Raw genomic sequence first — 16,536 nt, 5'->3', positions numbered from 1 at the left:
TCTAAGGATGCTCTCGGAGATACAGCTGCAAACAGCAAGCTAAGAAACCGTTTGGATCTTCTTGCTGTATTCGAAGCCTTGCCTGGCCACTGCATAAACGCAGGTAGGTTTTCACATTAGCAGAGTTGAGAGGAAGCCGGAGTCTATCCTGCTTCACATCAGACACCAGCTTCACCTCACGCGTCATTCCTGTATGAGTCAGACAAAAGTCCCAGCACAACTTTCAACCCCCGGCAAGATTGAGAGGAGCAGATAAGGAAACAGGAACACGTTCGGCTGTAAAGAAACAACTCCATTTTGGAGCCGGAGAAAGGAAAGCAAAGCAAAGCAAGAAATCCAGCAGCGTCGCTGCTTCACGGTTTTCCCAGAGACGCCCTCACCGCCTGTTGTGTCCACCCGAACTCAGCACCTGGGTCCAGCCGGGAAGGACCCAGGGAACTGAACAGCTACATCAGAAGCTGCCTTTGCACCAGGAGCTGGCAGAGGGAGAAGACCCGAAGAGCAGCTCCTCCTTTCAGCAGTGCCTTCCAGCAGCAGTGCTTTTAACCTGCGGGTGGAAAGGTCCAACCCGCTGCTCCCAAAGAGCGCTTGGGCTTTCGCTTTTCACCTTTTCTAACACCAATTCTTCAACCAGGTGTCAGGGCTGCGAGACTTGCGCTGAAGAAAGGAGCAGCTTCTGCAGAAAAACCCATTCCCAGCAGGATCCTGTTAGTCTTGGAGCTGTAAGGAAGTTTTTAAGCACATCAAATTTTAACCAGGGCTTTTAAAGATTGCCTTCAAAACCAGGTCTCAAATGCGGGATGGAGCATCTCCCTGCCGGAGAAGCACGGGAACCGGCACGAGGTGACGCAGTGCAGCAGTACAGCATCTGACAGCCAGGAATCCTGTATCCTGACTTGTCTACATATCAAAGGGAACTGCTTGTTTCAGCTTCACTCCAACTTCTCCGCACTGCCTTTGTGAATCTTAACTAGGTCTCTTGACCGTTTCTTTACTGGCGCAGGAGAACTGGGTAGGAAGGGGAACGGGAGAGAAGGCAGAGATGACTCAGGATGCATCATGAGATACTGGCCCCTGTTCAGCACGGTGGAGGTGGTGCCACACCTTGTGCTACTTGAAGGATAAAACCAGGCGTGACAACTTAAAGGGCATGGATGCAGCTCCATCCAGCGCGAGTCCCTCCTTGCTTTGGGCTTGATTATTTATGGCAAGTGCACAGAGAGACTACTCTGAGCAGCTCAGCAAGACCAGACCTTAAAAATAAGGTCCGTGAGCATGGTCCTTCCGTTTGATGCAAAACCCTGACGACTAGCGCTGACCCTCCAAAGCCATATTCTCCTTTGGTGAGAAGCTAGTGAGAAACAACTGCTCCAGGACAGCGACAGCTAGCTTCCAAACCATGCACGGGGGCCACGGACTCCGCCGGCACTGCAAAAGGATGTCCAGCCTTGCTGGGAAGAAAGATGGTACCAGCACTGCTGCCCGGCGAGATTCCCTTGGAGAGGGCAGCATCGCAGTTTAAAGACAGCAAAAAACCCCTGAAAATGTGTGTACGCCCTATGCTGCACCACGAAACGCACGGAGCCCTACCTGGAAAGGGGAGAGAGATGAGGTCCTCGCACAGGACCCCACTCTAACCCAGCGATCCCCAGCCCGTTAGCCAAAAGCTTCTGGGGATCCCGATCTACTCTAGGACAACGTGAACGTGCACACAGATACTGTACCGAGCCCGGAGTAATGGCTGAGAGAGCACCCCGCCTCCCCTTTTCTAATAGGCATTGACATTGCAGGTTAGCTAGCTCAATCTGTCCTCATTGTTCCCAAAAACGCCCAGCTCAAAAACCCCCTACTATTTCAGTCATTTCTATTTCCTCTGCAGAGAGCAGCAAATCTGGTTGGGAGCCAGCTGAGCAGTGGTGTTTAATGGATTGACTCGTCTATGGATTTCCTTAAAAAAAAAAAAAAACACAACCAAAAAAAAACAATCCTCCAAACATTTAAATAAATAGAAGACAGGATTAAATAAATCAGCTTAAAATTACTTTTGAGCCATTCCCAGTTATGTCACATGGAGGAAATGCATCACCAGGGTCCTTTCTTCACTGCTTTTTTTCAAATATTAATAAGCAGTGTAATTGCAACATGACTCACTGCGATCTCCTGCCAAGCCGGAGAGACTATCTGCAAGATGCAGGCTTTCTAGAGCGTTGCAAAGGCAGATGTGTGCTTGGGGACTCTTTTGGAAAGGTTTGCATCGTAAGCAGCAGGGTATGGAAAATGGCCAGGCAGTCGCTTGCCTTTGCAAGCGCAAGTCATTCCCTCGCTTGCTTATTCCCTTCCCCTCCCTCTTAACACCCCCCTCGCACACGGGAGTTCTTGCGGGGTTGGGGTTTGATGCCCTGAGCGTGTAAGGCAAAGCAGACAGCGCGTGATTTTTTTATTCCACGAGGAAGGTCTGGCCCAAAGAACCAGCCAGGATCATTCGCAGCTCTGGGCAAGAGGCATCCAGCTGATGGTAGAAGTGCTACCAGTGCCCGGGCCAGCTGTGTGCCGAAGCTGCCAGCCTCCCACCCAAGCGCTGGAAATGCTCCAGGGTGCAACGGAGAGGGGGGAGAAGACGACAACGATGCCAAAATGGAGATGACTGGAACCAGAGAAGAGAGGTGAGGAAGAAAGACAAGGAAACGGGAAAACGGTGCAGCACCTCGGGAAGGGAGCCGCTGGGAGATGAGGAGCACTGCCCTGGGAGGGCAAGGCGCAGGCAGGAGAGCGAAGGCAGAGCAAGCTGGCTCACTCATCGCTGCCTGATTTTCTTTGCTCGCTTGCAAGCCGAGCGGGTTCCCAACCACTGGGCATCTACCGCAACCCCACCAGGCAACGCTGACGCTGCCCTGCAAGCTGTGGGTGCTGCTTAACCGCCTCACGACCTGGATTTTGCGGTGCCGGCTGGACACAATCCCCCTCGCATCTCTACAGAGCTGCTGCAAGGTATCCGAATTCCCACCCACCAAGGACCTGACCATGACCCAGCCCCATGGGAAAGACATCAGCTCGGGGACCTGAAGCCCCAGCTGTCTTCCCAGACAGGCAAAAAGGATTTTTAGGAGTTGGCTTTGAAGGAGATGGAGAAGGAGGTTTATACAGACAGAGGGTCCCAAACACACCAGCCTAACCGAGACGGCAGGGCTTTCAGCCGGGCAGCTACCTGCAGGCTCTGCGTTGGGTCTTCTTCAGTTTAGCCAACAGGGTTAAACTCCCCAGTGCCAACACTGGCCAAGCCTCACAAAATCCCTTGGTTCAACCCAAAAAATCCAAAGCCCAGCTAGATATGGAGACAGTGAGCTTTCAGGAGGACTTCTGCAGCACTTACCTCATCCGACTCGTCTGAGAGGGTCCGCAGCAAGATGGGGAAGAGGCTGTCGGTGTGTCGGAACATCTAGAATCAGAAGGATGGATGGCATCAGACCTACAGGCCTGGTCACCCCCTGCCACAGGACCCCTCGCACTGGAGGAGGCTGCCGAAAGCTTCATCAGCATTTTCCACCTGAGCCGGAGAGCTTTTCTTCCTTAAGCTACTGGGTACCCAGCAGCCAAAGCCTTCTCAGAAAAGGCAGGTGGACTCTTGGTTGCAATGCTACCACGATAATTACAGCCAATTCAAAGGCAAGGAGCCCAGCAAAGGCTGGGAGCGGACAAGCTCAGTCCCTCGGAGGAAGCAGTAGGCTCACGTGCCGAGTCCCTGACCTACCTTACGAGGAGTCTTGATGTACAAGTGGTAGAGCCATTTCAGGACTGCAATTCTGGTCATCATCCCAATGGATGTGTCATGAAGGTGGCAGTCCAGCACCTGAACTATTCCATCCAGGTTCAGGGTCACCTGGATCCTCTCGCAGCTGCATGGAAAGGAGAGAGGCTGGTTCAGTGCTGTAACGTCCGACTCGCTCCTCCCACAGTGGGGAGGTCTACCACACACCAGAGGCTGCATCAAACATCTCAGCTCAAACCCTAAGAAAACTCAACTGTCCCCTTGGCCTGCTCCTGCCCCGCTCAGCCTGGCCACCCACATTTCTTGTTCTGTGCATCCAGATCTGCTCATGGCAAACCCAAGAACTGTGCTCAAGTCTTCAAGAGTTACGACAGCCAGGAAGCAAGCTCCAGGCTCACAAGCCTGCGGGTGATGGCTGGGCATGGCCAGGTTTGCCCATGTGGCATAGATAGCTTCTGGCTGGCGTTACGAGATGGGGAAGCACAGTAAGAGATACAGCAGCACACCAAAAACTTGCTTTGGAAACAACAGAAATCTTCCGGGCTTCAAGGTTTACCACTTTCCCAAAACAGCTGGTACCTACGCAGGACAAGACACCACGCTAGATGAATCCAGTACCATGGCTGTGTTGAGAAACTGGTCCGTATTGCAATCACCAGGTTTGGGGTTCAAAGACGAGAGATCCATAAAACGCATTCAGACTCCCATTCAAGTTTTACTCGTTCAAACATCTCCAGAGAACATCAACCCACGTGTCCTCAAACTCCACTAGCTGGGGCCACCCAACCAGGTGAGGACATCCAGTTTCTGCTAATCCCAGCAGACTCGAGCTGCGGCCTGCAGATGGTACCCTGGCTGGCAGGGTTTTTGGGATGCAGCTCTCTGCTACGAGGCTGCCTTGAGAACATCATCGTGTTTCCCAAAAGCCATCCCAAAAGACGAGGATAACTCTTGGTCATCAACCAGGGATGAAAGCAGACATCTCCCTTAGCTCACCAGGACATTGCCTCTTTTATAACACCGACAGCCTGCAGACCCTTAGCTATTACTATGGTGAAAAACTCCCCAGTTTTTCCCCAAATACTTGGGACCTGCATTAGGACAGGAGACCCCAACGCAGAAGAGGTGATGTTATGGCAGTTTTTTGTCCTGTTTGTCATCCTGAAGTCTACCCGATGGTTTCCCATCTCCTCAACAGCAAGGACGTGGGAAGTACCTGCCGCAGGAGACTAGGTTAAGGAGAGATGGTTGGAGCCGAGATGGTTGGAGCCGAGATGGTTGGTTGGAGCAGACTTCCAGGAGGTAGCTGCACTGAAGAGCTAAGTCGCTCCTGTCCTACCCAAGCTACTGAATTATTCAAGGCTGGACCAGACCCTTGCCAATTTTTCCAGCACGCGCAGAGCTGCTCTGCATCTCGTTTGATAAGAAATCCTCAGGGGCAGATTTCTCATGGTATAATTTGCAAGTAGAGCTGCGGCTTAATAGGATTTGATCTTCCGCAGGACACGCGTGGTAAGGGCAAGCCGAGGAGGCTGCGGCCCCTCGCGGCCCTGCAGATACCTGACTGCTTATCTGCCTCACGCAACGGATGCGGGGGTCTGCAAACTGCATTTCGAGTTGGACTAAGTTTCAGTTTGATGTTGCAAACAACCACCGACGGCCAAATGCTCAGACGTGCAGAACCAAGGGGAAGGAGGGACCCAGAGCACGGGGAATTTGGGAGAGGGGATGTCCAAGGGAGCGGCATCCCAGGTGATGTAAGCCAGCCTGAACCAGCCCCGTATCTGGTTTTCCTGCAAAACCAGCTCCTGCTGCAGCAGCGCAGCCTGCCGCCCACCCGGCACGGGGCTCCTGATGGAAGAGGACCACGAATGCTCGACCCGATTACATCTCCACACCAAAATATGCATCGCCTGTGCAGGATGGGGAAAAACCTCAGGGTATTGCGTGTTTCCAGAGGCAAGCAGCTGAAAGGACGGTGCAGAGAAGCGGCGCGTGAAGCCGGCCGGTTCGGAGGTGGCCTCGACGCTGTCACATCCACCAGCTCCGCACTGCTGCGAGGCAGGCGGGGAGGACACGGGGTGGTTAGAGGAGGACGCTGGACTGCTGCCAGCACAGCAACAAGCCATTTCCAGCCCAGCTTGTGCCAAAATTGCTCGTGAAAACCCCTCCCCCAGTGATGCAGCCCCCGCATGGGAGCAGGCTGTGGGCAGAGCCTGGGTGGCTCAAGTCAAAATCCACCCGAGCGGACCCCAGGAGGTGGCTGGCAGCGCCGGGCTCTCCTCGAGTCAGCCAGACCCCCGCCATGCCATGTACCACCGCCCTGCGGCTCCGCCGGGCTCAGCTCCTGCTAAAAGGGATAGCGGCTGGGCAAAGCTCCTCGCCGGCTATCCTCTCCCCGCATCTGCCACGATAAACCTTTTAGGGGGGTTGCCGGCGGCGAAGCAGCTCGTTTACTCAACACAAAACCAGGGCACCATCCTGAAAGGCAAGAGGTTTGATGAACATGTGAAATTGGGCTAAAAAATCTCCCACCGACCATGCTCCTCTGCCTCCGAGATGGAGCACGAGATTCCCTCGGGCTGCCGCCTCTCCAGGGGGGAAGGCAGCAGCCGGGCATGGCGAGTGCAGCCGCGGCTGCAGCTCCGAAGCGGGCTCAGAGCTCGCCCCGGCTCTTCCTAATCCCCAGGCAGCGCGGAGCGGGAGCAGTGGTGACGGCATTGTGCTAATGCGACCCTCCGGGCCTGCCGCGCCGGCTCCCAGCACCGGCATCTGCGGCAGGGCAGGTGTCAGATGCAATCGCTTCCATCTAACCCACTACCCCAGATTCTCCTCCGGAGGATGAACGCGGCCCTGGCACCGCCTCCGTAGTTCGCCTGTGACAGTGAGAACATGTTTTTAGGGCAAATTGAGCAATGATGGGGGCTGTACCAGGCTCTCGCCTCTGGATACTGGTACGCTTTGCTCAAGCTGAGTGGTGGGGCAGGACGTCCCCCCATCTCAGAAGCATCCTCCGGCAAGGGAACAGAGCTCACTTTCCCACTGCACTCAACCCACAGCGATGTTTTTTACCCCCCATCCCTTATCAACTCATTTTCTCATTTCTCCCCTTTCTTCAAGGGCTTCTGCCATCTCTCTCCTCAGCAGTCGTCTTTTTTCTGCCAATGCCTGAGCTGTCATCTCCCTCCTGGCCTCCTGCCCGCCCAGCTGCTTTCCTGACCCCATTTTCAGACAAGGTTAAGGTCTAGGCCAGGCTCTAGCCTTTAAGCGGCCTTGCCAAGGGTGGAAATATCCAGGTTCTTTCATTGTGGTCCAAGTCACAAGGGCAGCTCCCATACGGGCTGGCAGCTGTGCTGCTCAACGGGCTCGAGCCAGCGGCCAGGAGGTAAATAGCTCCTCTCTGCTGTTCGTCCCACAAGCTGTCGCTTTCTCGTCCTCCATCGCTCTCATTTCGGTGCTCTTGGCTTCCTTCTGCTTACTGCGGTTTCCAAGAACTGGAAGTGCCCGCAGCACCAGCGCAAGCTGATCTCCCAGGGAAGCGATGAGGCTAAGGTCTAGGTGGAGGCATCCAGTCCAACGAGCTGTAGATCACCGCAACAAGGGCTGGGGCAGCGTGCCCGAGGTCCCCCTCCAGCTCCTCCACCCCACGGCGCAATGGGAGCAGTGAAGGGAACCCGGCTCCTCGCTCCAGGCTGGAGAGGAGGGCCAGGAGGAGCCTCTCCAAGAGGACACCCTGGACCCGAAAGCTGCAGCGAGCTGGACTCCACCAGACAAGCTGCCGGAGAACAGGACTCCAAGGCAGGCTTGGTGCATGAGCTCAAAGCCAGCCATCATGCTGCCTTCGGCCAACCACCCCCTGGGTGCTGCAGGGCACCCAGCACCACCCCTACCCTCACCCAAGTGTTCATCACCTCACCTCGTCACCCCAGCTCACCGGCTGCACCCCCCAAGGTTCTGGGCATGGGGCTACGGTGACTTCCAGCGCGAAACAAGTGGCAGCAATTTTAGCTTTGTCTTAAGCCCTAACAACCACGTTTAAAAGTCTGATTTAAATGCACCCTGTGGCAGTTTAGCCACGTGGCAGCCGTTCGCCCTTTCTGCAGATCAAAAAGAAGCTTCACGTGTCCGCGTGTTGCTGAACACCACCCAAAACAAGAAGCCTTCCTTGCAGCAGGAAGGACCACAAAGGCTCTTCTGGAGCCCCCACGTCCCTTATCTAGTTTGGCGAGGGATCGTGGTTCCAACCGCCACGCATCTAACCCAGGCAGCCCCGCTGAGCGCTTGCCAGCCATGCCTGACCATCCGCCCGGCACTATGGTTAGGAAGTTGTCTCAAACCGTCCCGGTCTTGTATTGAAACACCGATGCATTACAAGAGCCTAAAAGGCACTTTCCAGCTGTTTTGGTCCAGCGAGGCAGGACAGATGTCTGCATCTCCTCCCGCAGCAGCTCAGACTGACGGAAGGAAGCCCGGGCTTTGCTCCAGCCACCACGCTTCCACCTCCCCTTCCTGAGCTGGGCTCACACCAGCGATCGCAGCACCGGCAGGGTCAGCTAGGCCACAGGAAGGCTCCAGCGTCTCTGAAACGCAGTTCTGGTCCGCTTCCAACGAGGGTTTTTGCAGAAGCTGGAAGCGGGGACCCCCACCTGCACGGGGAGCCCCGCAGCCCCTCCAGCCCTGCGCAGCCAGGCTCTCTCAGGAGCCGGTTTCTGTCTCGGCACAGACACGGTCCCCGTTTCCTAGCGAATGCCACCACCAGGAAGCTGGCAACTACCCTGGAAGCATTCTGGATCGCCAACGGCACGTTTTAGGAACAGGGAGGGTGTGCGTGTCAGTTTGTGGCCATAGGAACGTGCCCAGCATCCATCTATCGAGCATTCGGACCTCGTCATCTTCTTGGATGGTATCTTCATGGAAGACGTCCCTCTGCAGACGCCGGGCCATGAGCTCCTCCGCCCCTGCTGACCGAGGTCCTCCTCCTTTCGTCGCTGCTGCAGTGCTATCCCTCCGCAGACGTCCGCGCGGGGAGGGCAGGAGAAGGGGGCGTGAGAGCTGGACGCCTGGCGCCGGGCCATGCTCCATCACTCGCTCGCTGGGGGAGACTGGGGGAAGCAGGAGGGGGGAACGAACAAAAACACAAGCAAAGAGTGACTTCATCTTAAAAGGCAGCTGCAACTTCCTCCGTTTGCCGGCTTTCCAGCTTTTCGCAGCAACGCAATGGTTTCCTGTGGTCCTCTCTTGACACCCAGTGGGCATTCAGCGTGCAGGCAGCTGCCCGATTCCTGGTGTGAATTACGGCTGCAACTGGCTACCGGTGCCAGCTCTTACCTTCCTCCGGCTCCGGGGCCGAGCCGGACAGCCTGAGCAATAGACGGAGCACCAGGGCTCCTGTCGGCCACGTACAGCCCCCCAACCCCACGCCAGGACCCCACGATGGGTGCCACGGCCAAAATCTTCCAGGTCCCGGATGCTGGGCCGGCAGAGAGGTCACACAGGATGGGGAAACGGGCTTCAGGGCAGGCAAACCCCAGGATAAAGCCTGGCATCTCCTGTTTAAAAGGGCTGAGGAGGGCTCAAGGACAAGTCCCTCTGTAAAACCAGGTCTCAGAGATGCGAAGGGTCTCGCCTGCTGTCCCGGACGATTTTCCCCGGCGCCTGGGGATCTGGCTGACTGCTTCAGCTCGGGCAGCCGTTCTCCTGGCTCTCGGTGACACTGTGACCAAGTGACTCCAGCTCTCCCTAATTCTGTCCCCCTTCGGTCTTCACTCCCTCTCTCCCCCAGGTGCAAGCTCTTCAGCACAGAGCTGCAGTTATCACTTGTCCTCCTGGATTTAGCACCTCTCCTTTTCCTTCCCCTTCCCAATTTCAGCCCTACGCACACCCTTTTCTGCGCCTGCTAAACTTTAAGGGCTGAGCAGGGCCAGGACGCAGCAATCACAGGAAAGCTGGGGAAAACCATTTAACAGCCATAAAACGAAATCTAGGCGCAAATGAAAAGATGTGTACTTTCAGGAAAGGAAAAAATTAAGGGCATCATTAATATGAGGGAGTTGCTGGGCTTTGCAGGAGTGCAAAAAAGGAACGGAGGGTCCAGATCATCAACCTGAAAAGCTGACGCTTGCATTGCTCTGGGATGCGTTATGATGGGCATCACACGTCAGTCTCGCTGGTAGGATGCAGCTAGAGTAACGCATCCTATTTTGGGGACCACAACAACAAACAAATATACACATCAGCACAATAAAAGTGTTGGAAATCACAACCTCTGAGGAAAGGAACTGCAGGAGGAAAGGAAAGATGCATTACAAGAGCAGATGGATTTGTCCCCAAATTCACCGACAGCTGGACGGGAAGAAAGGTATTTGCAGGAGAGATGATTTAGATGAGATATTGGGAGAGATCGTGCTGGGCACGGAGCTGCTCTCTGCAGGCGCGGGGCTGACTAATGCCATGCAAGGCTGGCAGGGGGACAGGCTGGCAGCAAATGCTGCCGAGACCCCTCGCCTCTCTGGCAGCTGGAGCTGGGCGGCGCGGCCCCAGGTACAGCCCCACAGCACCGTGCCGTGGTGGGCTGCCAGGACTGCAGGTGCCCAGAAGCAGGGTCAGCGCTCTCCAAGCTCTTCTGCCAACCCCGGACGGTTCACGTACCACCTTCTCGTGAGGTCTCTGCACCTCTGGCAGACCAGCACACCGCTGTTCCTCTACCACCATTCTTCTGCAAAGGCGGGGGGAACCAAACGCCTCCTATTTTGGCCAAGCTAGAAGAGCCATAACCAGGACAACCATCCACCTTCTCCCCACCTTCACCCTATCTTTTAGCCGGAGTGCCCAACCATGGGGGCTTGAAGACACGCGAGGTGCAGAACTCTGAGTACACAGACACTTGTGCCTCACCAGATCTCCCCGGGGGGCTTTGCAAGGTCTCCTGCGGGGGGCAAACACCTCAGTTTACCACAACATCAAGATATTTTGGTGCAAAAGGATCAGAGAGAAGCAGTCGACTCCTAGAGCATCCCCAGTCATCCACCCCACCGTGACCCAGGAGACGCCAACTGCCTTCCAGCCCAGACCATCCTTCCCCGCAGCTTTGCCAGGATCTGTCAGCCGTCATCAGTACCCCGAGAAGCCTTCCCTTCTTCTCAAGCCCCTCTGAAACAACAAACAGACCCTACCTGGTTACTGTGAAGACACTGCTGTTGCTGAAGTTGGAGTCACCGGACGCATCCAGAGAGCCTGGGGGCAGATAAAAAGGAGCCACAGTTAGTGGGATGGCAGGGAAGGCGGAGAGCAGGACTGGGAGGCTGGAGAGCTGCATGACCTTCTGCAAAGACATCACCAGCCATCGTTTGAGGGTTCGGGGACCCCGAGGATCTCTTCTGCCTCCAGTGAGCTTTTTACACTCCTTGTCAAGCTCTTCTCCACTGCTAAAGGTACTGGACAAAACTGGTACAGGACTGCACTTACTCAGCAAAATACAGGCTGCACAGCTTCAGACCTCTGCCCCAAACTGGGTCTCCTCCTCTGTAACGGAGACCCAGACACATCTTTCTAACGGTTTCAAAGAAGGAGTTCAGAACTGCAGAGCTGCCTTCCATCGTCCAGGTTTCAATGCCTAGAGACACCACACAAGCACGGGAAAGGCTGAATCCAGCCCAGGACACCTCCACCTGGCCAGCTCTCCCACAGCACGACTCCATGTGGAAGCCAAGCAACCCAAACAGCTTTCCAACCGCTGCTCTCTGCTAAAACTGGGTCTTACAAGCACAGTGACAAAGCACGACAGGATGAACTTGACTCTTCATGCCCCCTTGTGCCAACTGCCTCTACTCACACACAGAGCGGCACTGCCACACCAGCACAGAGAGGGAGCAGAGCTGAGAGTTTGTGATGCAAAAGCATCACAGGTTTATCTGATCCTGCCTGCTTCAAGGGGCAATCCCACCCCAAAGGGGTAGAGATTAAAGCAATTAAACTTTCTGGTGACGTTTTAAAGCTCTTCTACCACAGATTTTAATAAAAGAAGGTATTCTCAGGATAAATAAGGAATAAAAAAGAAAAAGGTTTCACTGCTGTGCTACGGCACTACGTTCTTCCCCTCCATCCCTTCCAAAAAAGCTGCTGCATTGGCCGGGAATCGAACCCGGGCCTCCCGCGTGGCAGGCGAGAATTCTACCACTGAACCACCAATGCCGCCCTGCGCGCTGCCTGCGCGCCCCGGCTGCCTGCTCCTGCCGGCCCCCACGCTGCCGCCCCCACGCAGCTCCCTGCCTCCTCGTCTTCGAGCCGGCTGCTGTTGTACAATAAAGCCCTTCAGCCTTTTAATTCTCACCTTCTTGCTCCCTCTCACGGCAGGATTTTCCAAAAGCCGCTTGCGGAGACGTTGCGGAAGAGCACTGGGCTGAACGTGCAGCCCCAGAGGAATGCAATGGATTAGCCCACATGATTTAAATGTTACAGATATTTCACGTGCCTGGACAACAAAGATGTGCCAGAAGTAGCATCTAGTCATCCCCGGACAACAGCATCAAAGGGATGGGGGAAGGCTAAAGCTGCTGCTGTTTTCAGGCATCGGTCCACCAGGATGTTCTCCATTTAGTTTCTTTTCACTTGAACGCTCTTCCAGGCCTCGCTTGCAACCTTTTGTCTTTTCTGTTCTGGAAATTTTAGGACTGGGACAATACCGCGTGATGGTCTCAAGAGCACCGTGAATTTGGGAAGCACTCAAAATTCTTCTTTCTGTCCTCTACCTTTCCCCAACACAGACATCCTCCATGCATGTCCTGATGGCCTCCAGGACTAACACAGCTCTCTGAGCTCTCCTTTGGGTGATGGTAGCTCCTCCCAAACCAGCCACTGCAGGACAGGTGGGCTATTCTCGACCCACGTTATGCAGCAAACACTAAATGTTTAACTCTCAATCATCTTTTTCAGGTCAACTTAATGATTAAGTTGAAGCGAAGCATGGTGAGGGGATGGGGACGCTCACCAGGGAACGCAGCACTGCTTGGGCTCCAGGCCGGATCAGTGACCCTGCTAGGCAGACAGCACCAAACGCGTCTGTCTCAGCAGAGGATCATCTTTGAAACAGGACTCCAAGGCTCAAAGAAAGCACAGAGGTCCCATGTGCCCTAAGCTGCCCCAGGACACCAAACCAACTCAAGAACTTCTCTTAAGGACCTTCCTTCAACCTTCCTCACACCTCTAACGGCTCAGACCAACAGGGACTCACCGCTGGACGCTGCCTCTGGCTTGGAGAGGGACTCCTCTGAGGTGGGCTCTGCCGGTAGGGTCATCGACTGCTTGGCCTCATCCGTTTCATCGTCCTCTGGGATGACCAGCTTCATCAGGCTCTGGTTGCACACGTTCGCCACCTCCTTGATGTCTGAGTGGACGCAGTGTAAGGAACACGCAGTCCCACACACAACTAGGTGCCAGATCTGGCCAGCCATGGAGAAGTCACCGCAGCCCCACCAGGGCTGCCCCAGCCCAGCTACCGCAACCCCCCTCACGTCCAAAGGACCACTGCGGGTTTTAGGACTTGGTGGGAGGACTTCTTCCGGCCCTCTCCAGCCATGCAGCTGGCCCTGCGCCCCAGGGGCAGGAAACAGGCGCTTCCCTGTGGGTTGCTGTAGCAGGAACGGGAGCAGCTCGGAGTTACAAGGATACTCTTCTTGCGATCATCGTAGGAGAGACATGGCAGGACAGCGGTCAAGATCCCTGAGGAGTAAGGCAGCATCACCCGGCCAGCCAGCTGGATGAACTCCCTCATCCAGCACATGGCTGTCAGCTGGATCAGGTCATCTGGAAGACATGGGACAAGCAAAGGTGAGGGAAAGGACAGCGCTGGCAGCTGAGCAAACTCCACAGGCCAAGGACGACCTGCAAGCAGAGAGCTGCCTCTGCTCCATCTAGAGTCGCTAGTCCAGAGAGACCCTAGTCTGGGGCAGTTTAGTCCCAGAGGAGATAGGTAAGACCTGAATCTGCAGTGAGGTTGAGATTAAACACAATCATTAGGTTTCAGAGTTAACCGAGTTCCATCCATAATCCAGGTTTCCTCATTTACAAGCATTCAGTCAAGCTTCCCAATGCATAAGGATATTTCCTCTGTCACAGCCGCAGCAGCTGTGTGTCTGGGTCAAGCGTCTCTCCTACAGCTGGGGTTTTGTTAACCTCCCCACGTTCTGAAAAAGGGAGCACTGCTGGGGCAGTCAGCCGACGCAAGGCCAGGTTTTAGGCTTAAACAGTGTAAATTCATTGGGCATCAGTTTAATCAAGAGCAAGCAGTCTTGGCCTATTTCTATTTTTCTCTCTCACAACAAACCCACTCCCATTCAGCAACGTTTAAAGAGCATTTTAAGCTCGACGAGCACAGCTCTGGGACAAGATCCTTCTATTTGAGGCTGGGGGCTCAGCAGTACAAGAGCAGTAGCGTCAAGCGTGGGACGGCTGCCTCTCCCCCCCTTTCAGCAGGGTTTGCAAGCGTGACGGCAGAGAAAGTGCAAGTGGGCAAGGTGGTGAACAACCCGCTGGAAAACTCCCGGCCTCAACCTACGGCCGGCACCGCAGACTCGGGGGTGGATGCTACGGCTCGCTCCTGCACGCTCACCCGCCGCCTGGCAGTGGATCACCAGGATATTGGCCATTTCTGCAAACTTGACGCTGGAGGGGTTCTTCTTGATCTCCTTGAGGAACTCCCCGAGAGCCACCTCACACCTGCAGAGAGGCAGAGCAGCTATTTAGCGCTCAGTCGCCTTGGACCGAGAGGTTATGGAGAAGTTATGGAGAAGTTATGGAGACCGGCCTCCTACATCCATGCATAGAAAGGATGCTGGTGGCACGGGGCAGGGCCAGGAAGGACAAGGCTGACAAGGTTGTCCTGCCCCAAGGCAGAGACTGCACACAGCTGCGAGGACGGAGGCGATGGCTGCCTGGAGCCCCCCGCACCTTCCCACAACTCCCCTAACAGCCACACGGGCTCTGCTGAGATCGACGTGAGCCTGGGATGGGGAGCACAGAGGGGAGCAGGGGGGCAGATGATACCCAAAGCTTTCCGTGCTTGTTCCTTGATGTGTAGGTGCTGGGAAAGAAAGAAGCAGGGAGGATCCAGTAGGGCTTGGCAGTGGGATAGCCCCAGGCCAGTCTCACCGCTTACCTGTGCCCTACAAAACAGGTCCAGTTACTCTCTCCCAGCGCAAGGAGCCAAGATCCTCTGACCCCCCTGAGAACACCCAACCTCCTCTGCTTCAAAATGCCTCTCATCTTGAGACCAGCAGCGGGTCTGAAGAGCAAGCTCACGGTGCTCGCTCCTCTTCTGCACCCAGGAGACGCTGGGTTGGTGCTGTTCCTTGCTGAGAGAGGCTCGGAAGCCGCAAAGCTTGTCCACAGAGCTCATACCCCATTCCAGAAGCGCACACGAGCCTCTGCGGCTCCGATACTGGGCACAAGTGCTGAACCCAGCCAAAACAGTTTGTGCCACAGCGCAAACAGACCACAGTGTCCTCCAGAGCCCACTCCAGCCACAACCAAGCGGGGAAGGGAGGCCCTTGCCAAGGACACTTTGACCCACTGACCAAGCCAGCCAGGTCGCTCCATCTCCCACCACGCAGACAGGGTTTCACTGCAGTTACACAGAAGAGTTGCAAACAAATGAAGATGGTGAGCAAGACACAGCCCTCGCGCCCGGCCAGCCTCCACACTCACATTTTCCGTATCTCTTTGCTGTTGTCTCCCAGGATCTGGAAGAGCCCGTCCAGGATTTCTGGCAGGTAATCCAAGAGGTTGATGTCAGGCACAGACTCTAAGACCAGGATCTAGCTCAGGGGAGGAATAAGAAAGAAGAGAGGTGGGTTTTGGAGAAGCTAACTAACAATCACCAGCACAAATCTGGCGTGATACTGAGGAATTCAGAGCTGAGCTGTGTGGGACAGAGGGGGAAGGACAAGAGGACAACATGGAGTTGCCCATCTCGGAAAGAAGCCGGGCTAGCAGAGGAGGCAAGCGATCAGCCTGCAGCACTGCCACATTTCCAATCACAGCTCTGTAAAACAGAGCAGTCGTTCCTGATCCCTGCTAAGACACATGCAGGCAGACCTGGGACGGCAAACGGCATGGGGCAGAGGCAGACATCTCTCCTCAGACCCCGGCCAGGCACTGACAGCTCCTGCCTTGCACAGAAAGGAGAAAGCAAGTAGAGATACCTTGCCTCCTGGAGAGCAGCATCCCCCCATCGCCGCTGGGTGATGGAAAGCAGTCTGGCACTGTCCCCCAGGAGACTGTAACCTCTAGACCACAGCGTATCTATTTATACGAGCAATACTCTGACCGAATTTCCTAACTTGGCGTGCAAAGTCCTGAACCAGGTTGGCAGAAATGCAGTATGATGTCCCTGCGACTGCAACAGCGAGGTGACAGGGAGCTGGCATTTTCAAGAAGCAGGTAAAAAACGCTGCTGGCTTAAAAAACCTGCCCAAGTAAATCCAGATGCCCGAGTTCACACATCGCTGCGGACATCTGCTGTTTGCCCAGACAGAGGATGCTGACGGATCACGGTATTTTGGAGTTCGGATGAGCAGACACGCGTGGGGCCGTGCGTACCTACCCAGGATATGATGAACTGGCGGGCATACTGGTTGTTGGAGTAAATCCTCTCGCGCAGCAGTGGGATGAAGCCTACCAAGTCAAACTGGTTGCTCTCCGTCACGATGTCCTGCAGAGCCCAAGCAGAGGGTGTTAGGAGGGATGGCCACCACCCCACACCCACGCAGCCACCC

At 55.3% G+C, this 16,536-nt stretch overlaps 1 protein-coding gene and 1 non-coding gene across 3 annotated transcripts in view; both read right to left on the bottom strand.

Moving 5' to 3' along the window:
• VAC14 (VAC14 component of PIKFYVE complex) overlaps positions 1-16,536 on the bottom strand; it is a 65,250-nt gene that overhangs the window by 40,622 nt on the left and 8,092 nt on the right. For both annotated transcript variants that reach the window (XR_012675334.1, XM_075160942.1), the window contains exons 5-12: positions 16,365-16,472; positions 15,467-15,576; positions 14,373-14,479; positions 13,433-13,567; positions 12,996-13,148; positions 10,939-10,999; positions 3,749-3,893; positions 3,371-3,436 (exon numbers count right to left, since the gene is read on the bottom strand). Coding sequence is in view for 1 of the 2 variants with exons in the window: in XM_075160942.1 (XP_075017043.1) it covers positions 3,371-3,436; positions 3,749-3,893; positions 10,939-10,999; positions 12,996-13,148; positions 13,433-13,567; positions 14,373-14,479; positions 15,467-15,576; positions 16,365-16,472 (885 nt within the window). In the remaining variant the exon portion in view is untranslated. The remainder of the gene's footprint in view (positions 1-3,370; positions 3,437-3,748; positions 3,894-10,938; positions 11,000-12,995; positions 13,149-13,432; positions 13,568-14,372; positions 14,480-15,466; positions 15,577-16,364; positions 16,473-16,536) is intronic.
• On the bottom strand, positions 11,886-11,956 carry TRNAG-GCC (transfer RNA glycine (anticodon GCC)). Its single transcript has one exon. It is a non-coding gene; the product is annotated as a tRNA-Gly (tRNA).

This window comes from Calonectris borealis, chromosome 12 (assembly GCF_964195595.1).
Source record: "Calonectris borealis chromosome 12, bCalBor7.hap1.2, whole genome shotgun sequence".
In the NCBI taxonomy this organism is placed as follows: Eukaryota; Metazoa; Chordata; class Aves; order Procellariiformes; family Procellariidae; genus Calonectris; species Calonectris borealis.
Note: the sequence above shows the minus strand (reverse complement) of the source record. Positions and strands in the feature narration are given on the sequence as shown.